This window comes from Primulina eburnea, chromosome 17, assembly GCF_022965805.1.
Source record: "Primulina eburnea isolate SZY01 chromosome 17, ASM2296580v1, whole genome shotgun sequence".
Taxonomy (NCBI): domain Eukaryota; kingdom Viridiplantae; phylum Streptophyta; class Magnoliopsida; order Lamiales; family Gesneriaceae; genus Primulina; species Primulina eburnea.
The window spans coordinates 1,946,352-1,967,800 of NC_133117.1; the positions used below are offsets into that span (position 1 = coordinate 1,946,352).

The following is a 21,449-nucleotide window of genomic DNA, read 5'->3' on the forward strand; positions in this document are numbered from 1 at the left end:
TAAAAATAATTTTTTGTAAAACCTAGTTTTTCAATAATTTTATGGCAAAAATTTGTGTGAGACGGTCTCACGAGTCGTATTTTGTGAGACGGATCTTTTATTTGGGTCATCCATAAAAAATATTACTTTTTATGTTAAGAGTATTATTTTTTATTGTGAATATCGGTAGGGTTGACATGTCTCACAGATAAAGATACGTGAGACCGTCTTACATCATGAAACAAAATACATGTCTGAGATTTTTAAAAAAAATAACGGAAGCAAAATTAGTTGTTATTGTTGAATGTCTCGATCGATGTTCATAGCTAGTAAAACTTGGTTGGTTGTATATTATCGATCTCACCTTCATTTCTATCAACACATTCCCATAACCAGAAAAGATATTGTGCTCTTATGTGTCGAGTCGGAGTCGGAGTCGGTGGAGGACGTTGGGCGTTTAGTCAATGGTTTGTGATTCAAACCTTCCTACTGATATTTGTTCGAACGAGCATTCTGCGTAAGATTTGTTATGTGTGTTTTACTTCAATAGCGTTATTTTACAGCGTGCAAACCTAGATTTCAGCACACCAAATTTTAGCAAAATTAACGATTTCAGCATAGTTATTAATTTCGATATACAATTTCAAAACAGAAATTTTGGCAAACCGGCCATTTTCAACAACCATGTTTCAGCATACCATTTCAACAGTAAGCAAACATTCAAATCGTGTAATAGAATAATTAACTTGAAGTTACTGAAGATAATGGTCGATAATAGCAATAAATTGGATATTAACATTCAAATTTTTGTTCTATAAATGCCACTCGAATTTTTGAATCATTGTCACTAAAAATTCAAAACACATCACTCTAAATAAGTTGCAGCCTTATTTTCGAGCATCATTTCAGTAACGAGGACAAAATATTTTCAAATAGCAACCGAAACTTTGTTAAGAATATTACAGTAAGTGGGATTTTTGTTTTAATTTGTGTGCTCTGATTTAAAACCTACCATCATATAATTTTTTTTTAAAAAAATTGATTCTCAAAATTTGTATATTTGAACACTGAAATTTATGAATAAATGGTAGAAGTATATATTATTGATCCCTACCTCAGCCCTTAGAGGATTAAAATATAGGTGACCGATATCAATTAGTCATGAAGTTCATAATATGTTCAGTACATAAGTTTGATATCTATTAGATTCTGAAAAATCTATAAATAACTGTTATTACTATTATATATATTGTGATTTCCGTTGAAAAATTATTTTAAAGACTGAAAAGTTCCCGCTTAATGAGTAACGATCATATCACTCATCTACGCAAAATCCTCTCAAACAAGAACAAAGAAGAGATCGAAGAGGAAGAACAAGCCCAATTATGGGGCTGGTGAAAAATATTATATTATTTATGTTGTTCAATTTTAATATGTTATTCCATTGCGTTTTGTGAGACATGTTCATTTATGTTATTGGTTCGATGAATGTAAAGACAATGTATTTGCATTATTATGAATGAATAGGAGGTTTTAAAATTTCTGAAAATGTATGGATAGATGCAAATCGCATAGTGCTCCGTAGTTCGTTTATGCGCATGAAATTTATGGAAACCCAAAGATATTGCAAAAATGTCACAAAATTGAGACCAGACTGATCTCCATTGATGACACCGAGCTAAGCATTTTTTATGCACGAATGTATTTCAGTGGAAGCAACTATCCGAAAGAGGTCGAAAAACAGCAGCAGAAACAGGAGAAGTCTCACGATTTGATTACTGATGATCAAAGAGTACCGTCACTGGTTCTTTTGTTGATGGATATGGCCTGAATTTTCCATGGACAAGATCTTTCAACTCTACGCCTACAACATCAATATCGGAGGCGAGTTGGAATAGTGGATATTGATGGCGAATCCCACGAGAGTTTCTTTGAAGAGTTTTCCTTCAAATGATCGCCAGAAACGGATATTTGCTGCCAAGAAATGGCTTTTGGATAGAAAGAGCTAGTAACTGCTGTATTGGTAGAAAGCTGTTCAGGTTAAGGAGGTTGAGTTGAAGTATGAAAATACTGTGCCGGATTCGATTAAAACTGGTAAGAAATCTATGATGTAGACAACTATTTGCCTTCTGACTTCTTAAAAAATCACCAACAGAAGAAGCTCTCGGAAGAAAACAATCTCGAGTCCACACAAGAAACACTCAAACAGCTTGTATCAGCGAAAGGGAGGCTTTTTATCGACGAATTGAGGTGTTTCTCGTTCCCTATTGTAAACCCTTCTATCCGGGTGAATGAGATCAATCATACGGGTGCAATGAAGAATATTGGAAGAAAATCGAATACTATCCCTCTAGAAGATCCACCACCACGCCAATCTTTGGAAGTTTTTCATGCATTTCTTGATCTGTCATCGGTCTTAGGACCGAAAAATCCAGTGAGTGGTCGAGCCCTTTTCGACCTAGGAAGTCCGATTGTGGGTGTAAAGAACATAGACGATGATATTGGGAGCGATGCTAGCTCGGATCTGGGATTTATGCGCCAATTGGCGCATTAAATTTTAATTACATATAAATATTGACCAAGCCAACAAGAAAAGAATCAAAATCATGCCTCATGAAAGTCCAGAAAGATTTATGCGCCAATTGGCCAAAAATAATACTGCATGTTCCCAAATATTCTGTAACAAAGAAATATTAGTTTCTGCCTGATAAAATTCAGAGTGAAACATATCACAAACAATTGATCTGGGATGCCATAACTGTTGAACACATAGCAGCTACCTAGGAACCCAATAACAGTTTAATCTCTGCACTTTTCCTCTTCCCGAGTGGACCGATAGCGAAAGTATATGAACTGAATAAGTATCTGTGCTATCTATTAAGGAGAGACCTGGATTTTTATAGATAAATATATAAACTCGGGGCACAAAAGAACAATCTAAGTAGTGAGGTTGTGCATTAAAGGATACAAAAGTATCAAGAAGCATGCATCCTCCTGCATCCACCAGCCATGGTAGGTTTGGTCTTACTTTCGACCAGTCCAAGCTTTTAACAAGAATGCTGAGAAAGAAACAATATAGAAACCAGAACTCAATTGCAAAGGATTTGGAACCAGGTGGCGAAACTTGAAATTTCGAAAAAAATCATGTATAAAAAATTTGATTGAGGGGGATTACTGCCCCTCCCTCGTCAGCTCAAGTGAACACTTTATAGTTGAACTAAAACTACACATATGGTAGAAGTATGATGCTGTAGTAACTCACCTTGCCACATACGTAGCATTGCCAACCACAGCAAAGACAAACATTAGCGGGTTAAGCCCCTGCACAGTAGAACGTTGTAAAAATGAAACAAAAAAGAGAACTTATTCTCATCATTCAAATGTTTAATTGAACCAAAAACAAGAGTTGAAAATAATAGTCTGAGAATTTTTTACTGTTGTAATGATTGAAAAATATATGATTATGAAGCATTTATTTTTTACTTTTCTCATTTTTTAAATTAATTAAAAACAGTTATAATGCATTTATTAATATTTCAAAAGGCTGATAAAAAAAATATTTTATAAATTACATGGAAACGGGGAAAAATGTATGGATAGTAAATTATAAAACATCAACTTCTAATTTCTAATTAATAATAATAATAATAAAGAGAAACAGATGCGAAAATAAGTATAAATAGATTAAATTTTGATAAAATGTCAGGATCAAGAACAGATATTGCATTTTGTATGATTCCACTGCACTCAAACAAATTTAAGCATTTGCAATATATGGTGGTACTCACACATATAAATAAAAGTAATACTAACCTCAGCACTTCCTCTTCTGATCTGCACAAATGAAGAAAGACATTAAGTTAGAACTTTCCATGCTTTTTTACTACAATTTATACTACTATTAGTTAAAAAAACGGTGGTACATCTAGTAAGATTATGAAACTAGTTAAACTTAATTAGTTAAAAGAGGCAATTACAGTTTTGCTTTCTAATTTTTAGAAACCAGAATCAAACCATATGTTCTTGGTTTCCATTCTGATTTCGGAACAAGAATTGAAAAAATGGAATTGGTTCTGTTTTCTTGGGACAATTCTGGTTCCAGTTTCGGTTCACGATTCAAAAGAAACCATTATCAGCTCTACTTTTAACTAGTGTTTGCAATGAAATGTCGTGGACGGATGAAACCATACGTTCATGATGGGAATTCATAAAATATGCTCACATTTAGGCAAATTTGAGGAAGACGTCCACCAAGGTAAACAACTGCCATTCCCCATCCAAGATATGATCCTATTCCATGGCTCTCTGCAGCAACAGTTCCCTGTGTTAAAATTCTAATTTCCTGCAATTACAATGATTGATAAAATGTTGTCACACGTATGAGAGAACATCATTCACATTATTACTCGTGCAATTGGAAAAGAAAAATACAAAGTAGGCAACTTATAACAAGCTAGATTGGGATGCAATCGAATGGAGTCAACTTGAATATGATACTAAATGTATTCAACATTTTCGAAGTTCGAACTATAGAAGCTCAAACATGTGAACTTTTTTCTCAAGCTGACTTTAGGCCCAAACTATTTTTGACAGCTTGCCAGCTCTTAACATTTTGGTTAATATTTTATAAGCTCGAGCCCAAATTAAAGTCCTAAAATTAGTATAATTAAGTTAGAATTAACCAAATGAATCTAGACAAATTCGAATTTTGATCCTACTTGCATGTAGTCAAGTTCAAAATGGACATGTTTTAAATTTTGAGCTGTTAGAAAAAATTTAGTCCAAGTTCGAATATGAAAAATGTCTAGTATTTGAACATACAAATTAAAGAATATGATTCATTGGAAGTAATCTCAACCTTTGCTTTTAAAAGCTGCCTTCTAACATGAAAAACCATTCCTCCAGTTGGGCTCTTTAATTTCATATCATTTTGATGGATTCCTGATAATTTCAGGTTGAAACTTCCAAGGAAGAACGTCACCAAGAAAACCTGAAGTAAGTGAATGTAAAAAACCAGATTCTAATTGTTCCGACTCTGTAAAGGAAGTTGTAAAAAGCTCTCACCACACATAATAAGATTTTAGGTTTTGGAGAAGGCGAAGATGACATTGGCTTAACTTCATTGAGCAACGGCTCTTTGAGCCCTTGCTGTTCAGCATCTGAAGGCGGAGTTCTCTGAGCTGGGAAGGATCCTGCTGCAGGTGTATGACTAACTGAAAGAGATCTTGCTGACCTGAAAGAAATCAAAACACCAAGTGATCGGTTTGAGAAACCGACCGTCTTCAAACTCTCGTACCAGGCCAGTTAATCCATCATATACAGACTTTAGGGAAAGATCATCCAACTCAACGAACAGGAACATCAAACAAAAGTACAAAACACAAGATTTCAGCACTCCACATCACCATGTTAAAAAGAATGTTATGAGTGTGATATGTGATTAATGTTTAATATAGTAATAGAATTCATTCTGACACCAACTAGTGTCTCTCTTAAGCATCTAAACTTATCCGCGAACATGAAAAATATCCAGCACTATTAAAGTCTCAAAGAGAAAGGCAATCAACTATAAGATGCATGCAAACTTGACTACTAAGATTACTCCTTGTGAATATAATTGCTTGCACTAGAGACAGTTAATGATATAAATATCAAGTGTAAACAGCATATCTGGACCTTTATTTACATGTGCAGTAAGTGAAGAACCAGGTCAACAAGTATTTTGACTAGATGGAGATGTTTGTAAAGTTTGAAGAACGGAAATTTTATCTAGTTTGGTTGCCCTAGTTAGTTACATCTCAATTTGAAGAAAGAGCTAGTTCCAAATAGCAATCACATGAGAAGAGAAAATAACCAAATAAACAAGTTATAAACCATACTGTAGTCTGATATGTCTAAATAATTTGCATGCATGGAGATCAAGAAATTATATGCAATATTCACCATGAAAGTAAGTATGCATTCCAATTCGATAGAGGAATTCCTTACATAAGAAATCGGTTGTCTTCATGTAAGCTACTTTGAGAACTGTTTGGAAAAGGAATGGGAGAGCTTGGAGCGAATCTACACTTCTCTACATTGTTGACTTCTTCGGCATTAACACCATAATTGTACTCGCTTTTTTGTTCTTCATATGTTACTTGTGAATCCTTATAAAATAATAGGAAAAAAATATTTATTTGAAGCTTGAGTGCCTCGACAAAAAAAAATTTACTTGGACGAATGCCGGTAAAATGTCTGCATCATAAAATGAAGAATAAACTACGTGTAATAATGATAGTTGGTAAAGATATTTGCTTGCGTGCCATGCTGGGGATTATGATTTTGTTCCTAAAGCAGAGTGATGTTTAGATTGTATGCTGGCATATGTTTAACAAGGGCATAAGGAAATTTCAAAACAGTCTTTAGAATATCATGGACAAAAAAGAGATCCATGTAGCCAACAAAAACAACCCTGATACTAAAATTTAATGATGTCGATGACCAAATCACAGAAATACAACAAAGTCTTTTAGAAAGTGATAAGAATTTCCGTAGTTTAAGGGCAAATTTTTATTGAGTTATTCTGCAACATAGCTGTCACATGGCATGGTATTGTTCAGAATCTAAGTTGTGATTCCGAATTCTTTTACACGGTTGCTTCGATGCTACATGTAGGGACACAGTCCCCATAATATGGTTTGGATGGACAAGATTCACACACATATGTGATTTTAGAAAAATTAGTGGATCTCATATATGTGTGGCTAAATTTTGACTTTTGATTCTATCATGGGGTAGTGCCCCTACATGTAGGATGGAATCAACTCTTTTACACCTCTTATCCCTTTCCCCACTCTGGCTATATCCCACTTTTGCACGATTGTTGCTCCTCAACAATCATCTCATTATTTTGTAAAGAATATGTTAACGATATAAATATCATATCAAAAGATTAACTATACCAATGGCCCAGTTGATCCTAATATATTTCTTCCTTTACTCGTTGCATAACATGATTTATTGTCAGTGTCTTTCTCATGTTTGTACAAGTATCCCGCGGTTCCTATCTCTTGTGTGTGTCCCAACCACAAATATTCAAGCTATCCTACCAAACCAAAATTGGCAATCCATATTCAACTCCCTTCATTTTCCAGTTTCTTGATTAGCATACGAAATCCCAAACCATCATCGCATAACATTACGCATAAGCAAGATAAAAAAATTTCGACAGGTATTTGTAGTACAATTATATTTTGATTATATTGCACAAAAAATTATGGATCAATGTGTTCAGCTGTAACACGTCTTATAAGTTCTAACCTCATGCCTCCTCTTGTTGGATTTTAAGCGTGGGTAAATAAGCCCATAGTATGCCGCTTGTGTGGCAAGTGTCAAGGTAGTCCCCATATATAACTGCAACAAATGACTATAAATGTCAATTATCAACTTTGATTTAAAGGTAGAAATTTAAATTTCGATATAAGAATGATGTCTTACCACGGCCATATAATATTGTGTTGGAAGCTGCAAATAAAAGTGTAGTCAAGAATGCAAATGTTACATTAGAAAAAACCAACTCAACATAAAAGACTAGCAAATCAATAATACTCAGAATATCAAATAAATTATCAACTTTGGTTGATATCATGCATATAGAGGCACTAGCCAAGGGTTTGTTCCTATAAATAAGTTGCTGGAGGATAAATTAGCACTAGTTCAATGCTGTAAAGACTTAGGAAGGATGCTAACAGGTTGCTATAGAACAATGCTTTGATAAAATGTTTGCTCAGAGATGAAAAAAAGTTGACTCTGTATATGAACAAATTCACTAACTTGCATTGATCGCAACATAAAACATATAGTTATTTATGCATGTGCATAGGTAAATTATGTTGTTTTGAATTTCATTTTTGATTTATTATGCTATTTTAAAGATATGCTTAAAAGGTATCTTGAGCCCTAAAAGTGTACCAAGGCTGGGGCTTCATTGTTGAGGTGCACGCTTTGTTGAAAGACTGTTCCTTTGCATGAGTCGAGGCACAAGGGCCGAGCCTTGGTACCGTACGATTTCTGTGTTTCTAAATACTATGGTTGCAATAACTCAGAGGCCTTTTGTTTTCTCAATAAAAAATTTGAGGAGCATTCTAAATCAAACATATTTTCATCTCTGTATGTCTTTGACAACACAGACTAGAGAAAACATTAATTCATGCAAAATAATGTCACATGGTTTGAGGCAGTCCGAAATTTATGTCAGCATCTTGTGTTGGCATATGGATGTCATAGAAAATTTCTAAGACAGAGCAAGCACGGGCCGTCTTTGATATGTACTAAAAATTATTGATGCATCAGCATTACTCGAAAAACAACTTACGGTTGCTGGTTCTAGGATGCAGCCAAAAAGGTTGAATAAATCTCTGCAAAAAGAAGAGAGTGACAGGGAACCAGTCAATAGATTTGCTTATAATTAAACACAAGAAACCATGTTTATTATGTTGAAACGATCCCCGATACAGATAAAGAAACAAGAAGCAACACGTGTAACCCGGTTCTGTCCGCAACCATAATAAAAAGAATGTTTGCACACATTGCACCAGCAGTTCACCAGAAGGTTGTGGAAATCAATTCGATCATAGCAAGAGAGCGGTTTCCATCAAATTGAAAAATAGTTCAATTATGTGCCTCTTTAGAGACAAATTAAACATGTGTGATTGATAGATGAGAGGTTACTTCACTGATATATGATCAATACAAGGAAAAAAAAGGTGGCAGTGAAAACTTAAAACAAGAATTACCCAATTATCCATGTCAAAAGAAACGCAGTAGAGATTCCATTTGCAGATTTTTTCGAGTGGTTGGTGATGATCTGAGGTACTTCAGCCACACACCAACTCATCACACTAATCAAACCCACTGCCAATGAAAACTCATCTCTTGGGCTGCAAATACAATAACCCATATATTTTCTCGCCCATTGGGAACACTTCTGATCAATGGGGCAAATAATTAATTCACTCTTCAATAGCCCCATTGCAAACAAGATTGGAAAGAACCCAAATCTCAATCAATCTGCACCAGTTAAGCAATAACATTCAGTAATAATCTAACTCTAAAGCTAAAACGCCAGACAAGGAATGCACAAATCCAGAAAGCCAAGAAGAGAGAAAAAGATCCATCTTTGGATCGATTAACGTAAAAGGGTAGCTCTGGATTGAGAATTCCATGTTCTTAGCCGCAGCGACAAAATTATCACGAGGAATCCAATTCCAGTGAAATTTACAGTAGATTTGTGGCAAGAAATCTGTTCCAAAAATATGAGTATCAATAAAAAAAAATTACCCCGAGACAGAATGTGGCGCTTATTTTACTTGAACCAGTGATTTCGTGTGTAGATTTTTGGCGAAGAGAAATATATTTATGTTGGGTGGAAGAAACGCAGCTTTAAAACCTACGTTAGGTTTTGCATGTTAGGACTAGGAATCTCCTGCATCTTTATTTGCACTTTACCCCTCAACTCTTTGAACTATCAAAATGACCCCTATTGTTCTAATGAATTGTTTGATTGTAATGCTAAATCCCCAACAATTTTAATTTTACTCGGACTGATATATATATATATATTAATATTATATATTATATATATATATATATAATATATATATAGATATATAAGAATAATATAATAATCTATATATATAAGAAGATAATATAATAAAGATATATATCAATATATAAATATTATATATATATATAATATATAATATATAAAAATATATATAATATATATATAATATAATATATATATATAATATATATAATATATATATATAATATATCTAGAATAATATATAATAATATAGATTATATAAATATTATAATATATATATATATATAATATATACATCTATATAATATATTATATATCATATATTATATATATATTATCTATATCTATCTTTATATATATATCTTATATATATATATATATATATATATTATATATATATAATCATATTATATCATATATCTATATTATATATATTATATATTATCTATTATCTCTATATAATATAATTATATATATATATATATATATATATATATATAATATATATATATATATATATATATATATATATATATATATATATATATATATATATATATATATATATGTATATATATATATATATATATATATATATATGTATATATATATATTATATATATATACACACACACAAATATAGTTAAAAGTGTGGGCTATAGTTTTTGGTTTAAATTTATTTTAGTTGGTTGTTGCACAATTTCTTGTTTATTTATACTATTATTTATAGTTAGATTTTTAAAAACTATTTATAATTGGATTTAGGAGGCAATCATCCATTATTGATGCAAGAAATCCCATCTCAAAATACTATAAAACTTAGTCATAGGGAAAGCAAAAAGAGTAATGGATTAACTTCGTGGGTTGCTTGCTAGCTCTTCGAAGCTCGACTTGGTAAAAAGCTCGTTTGAGGTCCTTCGTTAATATAATCGAGCATAGCTTGAAATGAAATATATTCAGCTCGTTAGCTCCCGAACATGCTCGTGAGTTACGTTTATAGGCTCGCGAGCCTGTTCGCGAGTTCGATCTCAGCCCATTTATGTGGCCCGCGAGCACGAGCTAAACTCCTTTCTATGAGCGAACATTTTCATTTATATGGATCATATATTTTTTTTTATTAAGTTTTTCAGTTCGATTATTTATGAATGATTGTACACTTTTTTGTCTTACTTTATCATTAAGAGATGTATTTTGTTGTATGTTTAAGTTCGATTATATCTTTAACAAACTTGAATCAGCTCGAACTCGAGCTTTATTATATATTTAATGAGCTCAAAAACGAGCTCCCTCAACTAGTATATATTGAGCTAGGCTCGTTATACATGATAAAACGAACTATTAACTAACAGAGGTCGAGCTACTCGCGAGCTTAGTAATTTCGAAACGAGCCGAACTCAAACTCATAATAAAAACTTGAATCAAATTCGAGCCTATATAAATCTTAATCGAGTAGAACTCGAGTCTCATCTATTTTGGCTCGGTTTGATTAATTTACATCTCTAGTCACATCAAGTTACATTATGAGATTATCAATTAATTCGTGAACAAGAAGAATGTTGTCTTCAATAAGACACCCAACAACAAATCCATGTTGGTTGGAAGATATAGTTTTCCACAAAAGTTACTTCTACTATGCATAAAAATCTGATAATAATTTTATTTGAAACATACTTACACAAATAATCTGAATATTGTCCCTTTTATTTAGAAATCAGAGTGATAGTGTTTTCTTCGAAAGATGTCCGAATATAATGTTAATGCCTTTCCAGTAGCCCATTTAAGGCCCAAATTAAATCTACTGTTAAAAGTTTCAAAAAAGTTTAGTAATCCTTTATTGGCATATATAAGCAAAGTTTGGTGAAACGACAAGTTCTTGATCTTATAATACTTAATTACTATGTTTTAGTTGTTCTTCCATTAGAGATATTTGGTTCATCAAATCAATTAATCTTTCAGCTCAATTCGAGAAAAGATTCGACACTTCAAAAAAAAAAAAAAAAAAACTCGAGAAATTTAAGTTTTGAAAATCTATAATCTACTTTTGTTTCAACTCATCGTTTGTACAAGTAGGAGTATCGTAAACAGTTTGGTCATGACAAACTACTCGATTCGGGATTCCGATAATATTCATCGTTTTAATTATAACTTCAAAATGAATGGATCTTATGGACAAAATTGGATACAAAAATGGAAAAAAAGTGCCAATAATTTATTAAGGTTTGTAAGTCTCAACAACCAACATATTCCCTTAATTTTTTGAGGGGTTCGGCTATTCCCTCAAATGGATTTATAACAAAGATCTTTAACCCCACACGCCTTTCCGCCTACTCGATACTCCTATTTATCAAGTGCATCATCATCTCCATATCTCTTTAAAGCCAACAACTAATTAGGGTGTTCTATCTACTATAATATATAATGGTTTTCTTATCCTACTTACTATAATTTGTACGATAACTTGTAGCTCATCTGGTTCTGTTGCCATCGAAACGAGGGGGGGTGATGTATTCGCCCCAAGCCTCGAGATTCATGATCGAGTGAAGATCGACTAGTATAAAACAATATAAATCAGTAAATTTAGTGATCAGAACTTACGATTTTCACAAGAGTTATGTTATTTACACTCCAATTTTTTTTACATAAATCGGAACATGATTTAAAAAATTTGAGCATAACTGTTAGTATCACTAAAAAAAAGTGATTATTTTCATTTTCAATTTAAAAAATCATTTTGTGTGTTTATTAAACTCAGGTTATGCATTAGTTTTTGTTTAATTTAATTGAAATCCAAAAACTGGTTGAACGTTAATTCTACTTCTACAAAAGTGATTCTGATAGAAAATCAATGTTATAATCACTTATTTATCCAATTTCCACTTCTGCTTTCATGCACTACCGACTATTGATTTTTCACCACATTTTCATAATCTATAAAATTAGTCTTTTTTACAGAATCATAATCTTTTGCAAGCACTGCCTAAATAACATGATCTTCTTATAAATTCTAATTTAAAACTTTTTCAATTGTGGTAGAAATGAGTGCTCCCACTCACAATTATCATACATGGATATGTGGTTAAACAATTAAAATTTTTAGTTCACAGTACCAAAGATAGCTTTTGATTATTATATTTGTACATCTTTAACCTATTTAATAAAAATGGCTTAAAAAGTTTTATAAATAAACATGATCATTGTGAGCTATGGATATACAAAAGGTAAATATTAAGATCTTTCCATTGAATTCCGGACTCTTCATTAAACTTTTTTTCAGGTTTCAGCAGACAAAACGCCTACTCTCACTCATCACATATTTGGTAAATACTAAAAAAAATACTTGATAGTTCCAGTTTTCCGATTGTGTGGAATGAATATAATCAATTCCAAAAGAATATATAGATATATCGATATTTTTTTTTGAGTTGGGGAGATATTTGTTACAAACACCCGCTTAACCAAAAGCTATAGCTGGTGGAGTGGTGGTAATAGTGCAACTCAAATCTTTTAAACCGCACAGCAACTGAAGCACCACGGTTCGATCGCAAGTGTTAACAATCGTCTCTCTTTTTTTGTCCGTTACCTCGTAACTTTTCGGTGAAAATACTAAAAGTAAAATCAAGGACATATCTACTACATTAAATTGCACTTCGAAAATATATTGGATTAAAAATGAAAAATTAATAAGTTACGTTACTAAAACTGTAAATTCTCTTAATTTAGTTTAACTGAATTATTGCACACCTCTTTTAAAACTTTGGATTAATGTAAATACATATTAAAATTTGAGAGTAAAAATACAAATATTCTATTACTTTATACTATTATATTTAATATAGTTCACCTACCATAATATAAATGGAAAATTATAATTCTGATTGCCTATGTGATGTCTTTCTTCATTGTGATTTACTTTCCTATATTGCCAATTTTTTGGGTTTAGTCATGTATCTTTCAATATTTTGTGATTCTAGTCTTTTTTTTACCTGAAATGTTTATGTGATATTACACACATCGGCATGAAGTTTGCGTTACATCAACGCTTTCATTAATTCCAAGTCAGAAAAAATTTAAAATTGTGGAAGAAGAAAAATATAGTAGACTAAAACTGTGATTTGACAATATATATGACTAAAATAACATAAAAACAAATATATAAGACCAAAATTTTATTTTTTTCCTAATATAGATTGTTCCTATTATATACCAAAAACCCAGATCTTTCATTCGCAGAGTAAAATTAAAATAGCGATGTAAAAAAAAAAAATTTATGTAATTAATTTATAAAGTTCAAGTTGTAATAATTTTAGTTTTAAACTTCCTAAAAACCAAGATAATTTGAAAAAAAAAAATCATTTGACGAAGAACTGAAAGTTAAACCTTTGATCATGGCCAAACTGGATCTGCCAATAATCTTCGTAGGAATAATATGAAATTATTACATTGTTCAGAATAATGTCATGTAATGATGTACAAATACTGAATAATAATGGCTCCGACGAATTGCAATGTATTTATTGTTAAAGTCCTTGAAACATGCATGCATAAGTTTTGGGAATCATCAATTTGTTTTATCAAATGTAAAGTGATCAAATTGAAAAAGAAAAATATTAGAATATAATATTTCATAAAGGTAAATGATGCTGCTGCAGGATCTTTCTCATTTATTTAGCTTACTGTTACCATTATAATGTATGTTGAATGAAAACTTTTTTTCACTGTAATGTTGAATTTTAGGTTTTGATTTAAGTTTTCGAATTTTGGTTCTGATTGACTATTTCGGTCAAAATGCTGATATGACACCGAAAAATACTGATATAAGACCATAAAATGTTGATTGATATCGAAAATTGCTGACCTGTGATATATTACGTCAGCGACTAGTCCAGATAACCGACAATAAAAAGTTAGTGTACCAAAACCATGACAAAAAACTCAAAATAAAACAAATTAAGAGACCCAAAAAAATATTTTCTCGAAAAAACTAAAACTAAATTTCATTTTTTCGTGTTGTAATTATTTGTTCAATTCATCATATTTCCTTTGTATTATAGTTCCCATGTCTATTTATAAAATAATTTCACCTTTTAAATTCGATTCTTATAAACTCGACGATTGCCTAAGACATGATCCACCACTTGGAGCTTGAATGAACATATAGGTATCACTTTGCCTCATAATTAGATGTTGATTGGCCTTCTTTATTCAATAATTTCAATCTTGAAACTTTTCCTTTTTTGCTTTAAAACTTTTCCACTATTATGTTCCACATTATATAAATGCAATGCAAAAAATATACATATTGTACATAGTATATAATAATAGAATTTCCTTGATTTACTTCGCATATTATTCAACAATACAACTCTGTCGAAGTAAAATGTTACAAAAAATTATAAGCGAAGCCTGTGTTTTCTAAATTTTTTGAGGTAAAAAATAATGTTTTACTTCACCGGTGTTTTTACCGAAGTTGATTGGTATATACTACTTCATAATTAATAATCGTCGAAATAACCATATGCAAAGTAAAAACCAAAAATTCTATTAGTGTATTTCCATGTTTTAATTGAAAATCTTCGAGCACTATGTATTTCCATGGTTTTACAATTATGTACGACTAGCGGACACAATATATATAATCCACAGAAAAAATGGAGAATATATATAGAACTGTTTTAAACAGAAGTTATAGGTGGTGTTAATGGCGCAATTCAAATCTTTTAAACCACACAGTAGCTCAAGCACCACGGATCGATCGTTCTTCCAGCAAGGATAATTATTACACCAAACAGAGAATGTAATAGTTTTTTTTAAAAAATAAAATAAAATGAAAGTTGACAATTTTTAAAAATTTAAAAGGTAGGATGAAAAAATAAATTTGGAATGTCATGAAACTGAATGGCTAAATGATATTTTTGGAATTATAGAAACGTTTCGCCAACATAATAAAAGTTGGTTGCTCCCGAGAATTTAACTTTAATTATAATTTTATTCGAGTATTAAGTACAATTTGTAGTGAAATCGAATTTCTCGCTGACTCAAAAGAATATTAGTTATATAATTCGATTCAATTCATTTTATTTATACAGTAGGAATGCTTAAAATTTTCCAAGGATTATATCACAATACATGCCAAGTGCAAAATTATGTAAATTCTAAAAATTTAATTTTGATTGTACTGGAGCAATATATATTACTAATTTCCACAAAGCCGGAGAACAACCAAACAAATGAAAACAAAAAAATAAGATACAAAAAAGGGAAATTTAAATATAATATAACAATAATTATTATAATTCTAAAAATAACAAATTTGGCATTATTTCCCAAATTATTATAACGTTGGAACCTCCCACAAGCATGTGTCTTTCACTTGGATTCATGAATGTCTGGGAACCTGAAACAATTCCAAGAAAATCATCAGGAACAACAACAATGTGTGCTCCTCCGACCTCAATCTTTCATTCCGGCGACGATTTTATCCAACTACGACAAAGTTACCATTATCGCATTTTCGTGAAAGATAGTTATACTATATTGTACTATAATAGGCGAGAGACGCAGAATAACTACTCGGGGCATCGCGATATGATCGAAGAATTACTATATCACCCCTGATTATATAAGTTTTCTCCAACTCAATTTTTTTTTAAAGAAATAATGGAACTTCTTATCACTTGAATTATCAGATATTAAAGTTAAATATTTTTTTAATACCATATATATATATATATATATATATATATTCAGTGGCACGAGCATTTCATTAAAGTTTCTGCAGACCTTTTTGAAGATAAACATATATATTTTAGAACTCAAAAGTTATTTAAAAAATATATATATTCTTTGCCATAAAACTAATTAATTTAATCATTAATGAGGTCGACGATGGAATTCAGTGCATATTCACATGAGAACAATTAAAATCTGGGCTGACGTTTTCTGGGACTCAAATTTCAATGCAAAAAATAATATATTAAATATATAAATTAATGATATATCAAATTTTTTTTAAAAAAAATTACCAGAAAATAGCTTTCACCATGCTGCAAGCTCTGCACCAGAAATCCATACTCATTGACTTGAACTGGCACTCCTGAAGAATGAAATAACACAAAATCTCCACCAAACATGGCCTTAATATCCAGAGGACCCCTCGCCATCTCTGTTGCTACTCCATTTATGAACACTGTTATCACTCCTGAATTTTATGCCGTCCACAAATATAATTAAGATGATCAGCTAATCATATTTAATAGATTTTTTTTTCGTATAAATTTCATCATCAGCGTTAAAAACCATGTAAGATTTTATTCCATAAATATTATTTAATTTTAAAATATAGTATACTTGATTAAAATTTTATGCATATTTTGAGGATTGGTGATAAGTTGAATTCAGCGCAATGATTATGCTGGCTAGTTAACAAAACAAAGAAAATGATGGAAATATATTTTCCAAAATGATTGAAAATATTGTGAACGATGATATTTTGGAAATAAAAAATACATCCGAGGGGTGAAAATAGACATCGGAATGGATTCTTGTCTGGTTTACTGTACCATTCATTTGTATCTTGTTCCCCACTTTTTTCTAAATTTACCCGTACAAGAATCTAGTATAATTTGAACCTGAATAATAATAATAATAATAATAATAATAATTTGAACCCGAAACCTAATTACAATTAACCAGTATCACCACAAGAATTTGTAATTTTAGTGGTAAATTTATGGGCGAAGTTTTGAGCTTAGCGAGGTTACATTTTCATTTAGAAATTGGATTTGAGGGGGAAAAAATCATATTTCAAAATATACAAAAAGTTCTTGATCCATAGCCCATTAATTTTTGTGGAAGATGACTTCATAATATTTGGAGACTGAAATTTAATTTTAATTTTTTTTTAAAGATAGATTTAACCGACCCCGTTGATATTGGGGCGACGCAAAATTTAGGGTTTGAAATCTTGAAAGAAAAAACAAGATTACTCACCAGGCTGGTAATGCAAATGGGAAGCAATATCAGAGTGACAAAAAATGGGGTTATGCTCCAGTTCTTGCAGGCCCGAATGGCCCGAAAACGAGTAGAAATCATGAGAATTATGAGGAATACAAGTGTTTTCACCAATCCCAGAAGACGAAGAAGAGCCCGAGCCCACCAAACAGGAGCTCATGTTCGACGAGAAAGACAAGGAACCAGCTGGAACGAAACCAGCACTGACAGCATTCATTTGATCGAACTGAATTGCGCCGACACCACCATGCTCCGGGCCCTGCGGCAGCTCTACGGCTGTGAGGCTCGCCTGGATTTGTCTCTGCCGACGCCTCGAACGGGAGCGGCGGTTCTGGAACCAGTAGAAGACATTGGCGTCTCCCACCGACCCGAATTTCTCCAGCATCTTCCGGATTCTCACCGTCTCGTCCTTGGGTGGATTCACCATCCCACTGTTGAAGATTGATTCGAGGAACAAGATTTGTTCAGGTTTCGGGGTCCACCTCGACCGCACCGGCTCGTTTCTCTGGTCGGCCTCACCGCCGTAGCTCGGCCGCGAGCCTCCAGCATCTTGGCCTTGATCGCCCATTAATTGATATGAATAAACCAAGTGTAAACAAACCGAGAGAAAATTGACGGCAAGTAGATAGATATATATCAACTTGTAAGTCTAGTCCACATCAAGGGTGCCTAGCTAGGGTATTTAAAGGCCATGGAGGAATGTTATGGACTGAAATGACTCTTTTGACCTCATATATATATATATATGTGTGTGTGTGTGTGTATATATGTCTATACATACACACACATGTATGTATATCTGTGTATGTGCACGTTCGGGTACGTGTCCTATTAAAAGTTAGATCCCCTTAAGCTTGTCATAAAGATGCTGCGAAAATTTATTGATTTAATAATTAGAAGCTTTAATTTAGTAATATTAAATGAGTGGTAAAAGAGAAGACCCCGAATAAAAACAAGTCAAATAATTAGATTTAAAAAAAAATAAATGAAAAAGATCTACAAAGACTAACCTATTAAAGAAGTGTGAAATTAGATTTACTTTAGTTTTGTGTTATTGATGGTCTGAATTTGTGCAGCTTTAGAATTTAAACTAATGCCAATAAGAAGTTAAAACAGACCAAATTAAAGTACAATTGGATGTTTCCTAGGAAGTCCATGTTTCCATGTGATTGCCTTATTATGTCTGAAATCATAATAAATTATTAATTAGGCGTTTTAAGTGATTAATTGAGCATCTTATCAAACAAAATTATATATATATATATATATATATATATATAATTTTGTTTATATATATATATATATGTGTGTGTGTGTGTGTGTGTGTGTGTGTGTATTCTTTATTTGATAATGTGTGTTCGAGGAGGAGCCGCAAACATTGAAGTGTTATTATACTTCCACGTATATTTCATTCAAAATAAGATCAAACTAGCATTTTTATATGAGTTTAGACGTTGATGTGATATTGAACATGTTAGCTATACTTTGCATCATGTTAGAAACGAATGATGTCACCTCAAACCCGCGAAAATGGTTGTTGCTACCGCAACGTCGCATCAACACTCTCATAAAAAAAGTTAAATTTTCCAAGATACCGAACTAACACTGAGATTTGACGAAAAAATTATCAAAATCGCAATGAAGTCCACATAAAATACCATAATAGTAATTTTCTCTCCAAATTAAGAGAAAGATTTGTTCCTCGATATCAAGATAATTTATTCATTCACCAGTTCTTCAATGTACACATATTTTACGTTTTCTGTGATTGGTGGTGCTAAATTAATTCATGAAATTCAAAAATACCCAAAAAAGTGTGATGTATTTAAAATATTCTAACTTCAAATCCTTCCTTCTAAATAGACGCTAAATCTGTATATCTAGAATCTAGATACATTATCCTTGTCCTGGTCGTTGCATTTCAGCTTTATTTATAATCTTTCTCTGTTTTTTTATTAAAAAAAAAATTGAAATCGTAATCTCTTTTAAAATAAAGGAAATTTCTCAAATTTGATTTTGGTATTGCATTTGTGGCCTGTTGAGAAAATGTTTCTGGAAATTTTATTTTGAATATTATATATGTAAAAAAAATATTAGGAGAAATTTTATTTTTTGTCCTATATATTTGTATATTTGTGATTATGGTCTTTTATTTTATTTTTTTCGAGTTTTATTTTTAATTGTTATATATTTTTTTGCGATTTTAGTTTTTCCCACAACGTGTCGTTTATATGGTACCAATTTTGTGCTGATGTGACGTCAATATGGTGCTGACGTGTTTAGTGTCACATCAGCTAGCTTTTCCAATGAAAATTTATTAAAATTACTAAAAAACGAAAAAATACAATATTAATAATGAGATTTGATAACATAAAATACCAAAATCGCAAAGAAAAAAACACAAGGGACAAAATAATGATTTTTCACAAAAAATAACAAAAGAAATTGTCTATTTAATATTAATGACTAAAAAGAATTATATTAATCAGAAGAACTTATTGCAAACGCCATTTATGTAGGGATATATTTTGGGAGAATGAAGATATATTTGCAATTTTGAGTAGATTAAAAAAAATTGGGAATAACTGTCCAACATACTGTACTATATATCGTAACAATATATCAGGAAAAAATTACAAAAGATGTGCTATAAGTTGACATATTTTTTATATTTGGTTATTTAAATCGACAAAGATTATTTTTTAAACCAATAAATTGGAATTTTTTTTCACTTTTAGTTGTTTTTCATCGGAATGTTAACATGATGTCAGACATGTATGTTAACTGTACATTAATGTTGTAATAAAGGAACAAAAGCTGACATCATGTATGTTAACTGTACATTAATGTTGTAATAAAGGAACAAAAGCGCACATATGAAAGCTATGCTTTTCCTTGATTCCTTTGCCGCCCATATAGAATGAGCTTCCACTCTGCATGAGTTTTGTCTCCCCTCTATATCCACACAAGACTACATTTTCAAAAAACTACAAATTATATAGGATATGCGATCGGTGCCGAACAAATCTAAAACATTAATTTTGATTAGAATATGGATCGGGATGAACATGTTTATAAATAAACGGGTTGAGTAGATATGATTGTTGTATGTGGTATTCAAATATGAGAGGCAAGTGTTGAACACTTTGTCCTTAAGAAGAATTTGTCCTCACAATGTGCTAGAGTTTGTGGCAATCTTCTACCAAGATACAACTACAACACTTGAATAATGAGCACTCAAATATTCAAGTTCTTTCACAAAGAAATGGATGAACTCTCTCTTGAAGAAGAAAGAAGAAGAAGAAGAAGATGCAAAAATATGATATGTTATGTATGTTATTTTGATTTTCAAATAATCAATCATATAATGTTTTTCATGTAAAAGACATGATCTTTCATTCATAGGGGTGTCCCTTGGCCCTTGTAACTGACCACAATCATCAAACAATGCCAAAGGAAATGAAAAAACATAAAAAAATTCGAAAAAATCCGAAGGGACGCATCTGTGCGCGCAGGGGCGCCCGCCCGCTCGCACCCTGCCGAGCGCGCTCGGCAGCGCCTGCCGAGTGTTGCTCTCGGCAGGCGCGCGCACTCGCGCTGGTCCTCGCGCAGGTGCGCGCTCCTGCGCGCAGACCCGCGCGAGCGCGCCGGCTACTGTTCACGCCGAGTTTTTTTTTTCCCGATTTTTGTCCCTTACATGTTCCGACTACTCGTTTTAAGTTTGTTCAACAATTGATGAACTTGTTTCGAGTTTAATTTAGAACCACCGAACTTAATATTCGTTCATTAAGTTTCGTTTTTCATTTCGAATTTTTTCCAATCAAACACATTGATTTATTTGCTTAATTTTCATTCATTAAGCATCAAATTT

General features: G+C 31.9%; 2 protein-coding genes across 2 annotated transcripts; both read right to left on the minus strand.

The window, feature by feature from the left end:
* Positions 1 to 2,592: 2,592 nt before the first annotated feature.
* LOC140818453 (vacuolar lysine transporter YPQ1) lies at positions 2,593 to 9,392 on the minus strand. The gene is made up of 13 exons (XM_073178405.1): positions 9,301 to 9,392; positions 8,757 to 9,030; positions 8,336 to 8,378; positions 7,459 to 7,485; positions 7,282 to 7,374; positions 5,968 to 6,128; positions 5,044 to 5,212; positions 4,838 to 4,969; positions 4,202 to 4,321; positions 3,793 to 3,813; positions 3,242 to 3,300; positions 2,948 to 3,038; positions 2,593 to 2,844 (listed from the first exon to the last, which is right to left on the minus strand). The coding sequence occupies exons 2-13, from the start codon at positions 8,990 to 8,992 to the stop codon at positions 2,779 to 2,781; spliced, it is 1,218 nt and encodes a 405-aa protein (XP_073034506.1). The 5' UTR covers positions 8,993 to 9,030; positions 9,301 to 9,392; the 3' UTR covers positions 2,593 to 2,778.
* Positions 9,393 to 15,767: 6,375 nt separating this feature from the next.
* LOC140818523 (WUSCHEL-related homeobox 12-like) lies at positions 15,768 to 18,200 on the minus strand. The gene is made up of 3 exons (XM_073178510.1): positions 17,558 to 18,200; positions 16,591 to 16,766; positions 15,768 to 15,962 (listed from the first exon to the last, which is right to left on the minus strand). The coding sequence occupies exons 1-3, from the start codon at positions 18,144 to 18,146 to the stop codon at positions 15,945 to 15,947; spliced, it is 783 nt and encodes a 260-aa protein (XP_073034611.1). The 5' UTR covers positions 18,147 to 18,200; the 3' UTR covers positions 15,768 to 15,944.
* Between the last annotated feature and the right edge of the window lie 3,249 nt (positions 18,201 to 21,449).

Coding starts and splice junctions, on each gene's coding strand:
- LOC140818453 (XM_073178405.1), bottom strand. CDS start 8,992: ATGGGGCTATTGAAGAGTGAATTAATTATTTGCCCCATTGATCAGAAG. Junction 3,814..4,201: donor TTCCTCAAATTTGCCTAAAT/GTGAGCATATTT, acceptor TCATTTGTGCAG/ATCAGAAGAGGAAGTGCTGA. Junction 3,039..3,241: donor AATGCTACGTATGTGGCAAG/GTGAGTTACTAC, acceptor TTTCTTTCTCAG/CATTCTTGTTAAAAGCTTGG.
- LOC140818523 (XM_073178510.1), bottom strand. CDS start 18,146: ATGGGCGATCAAGGCCAAGATGCTGGAGGCTCGCGGCCGAGCTACGGC. Junction 16,767..17,557: donor CCATTTGCATTACCAGCCTG/GTGAGTAATCTT, acceptor CATAAAATTCAG/GAGTGATAACAGTGTTCATA.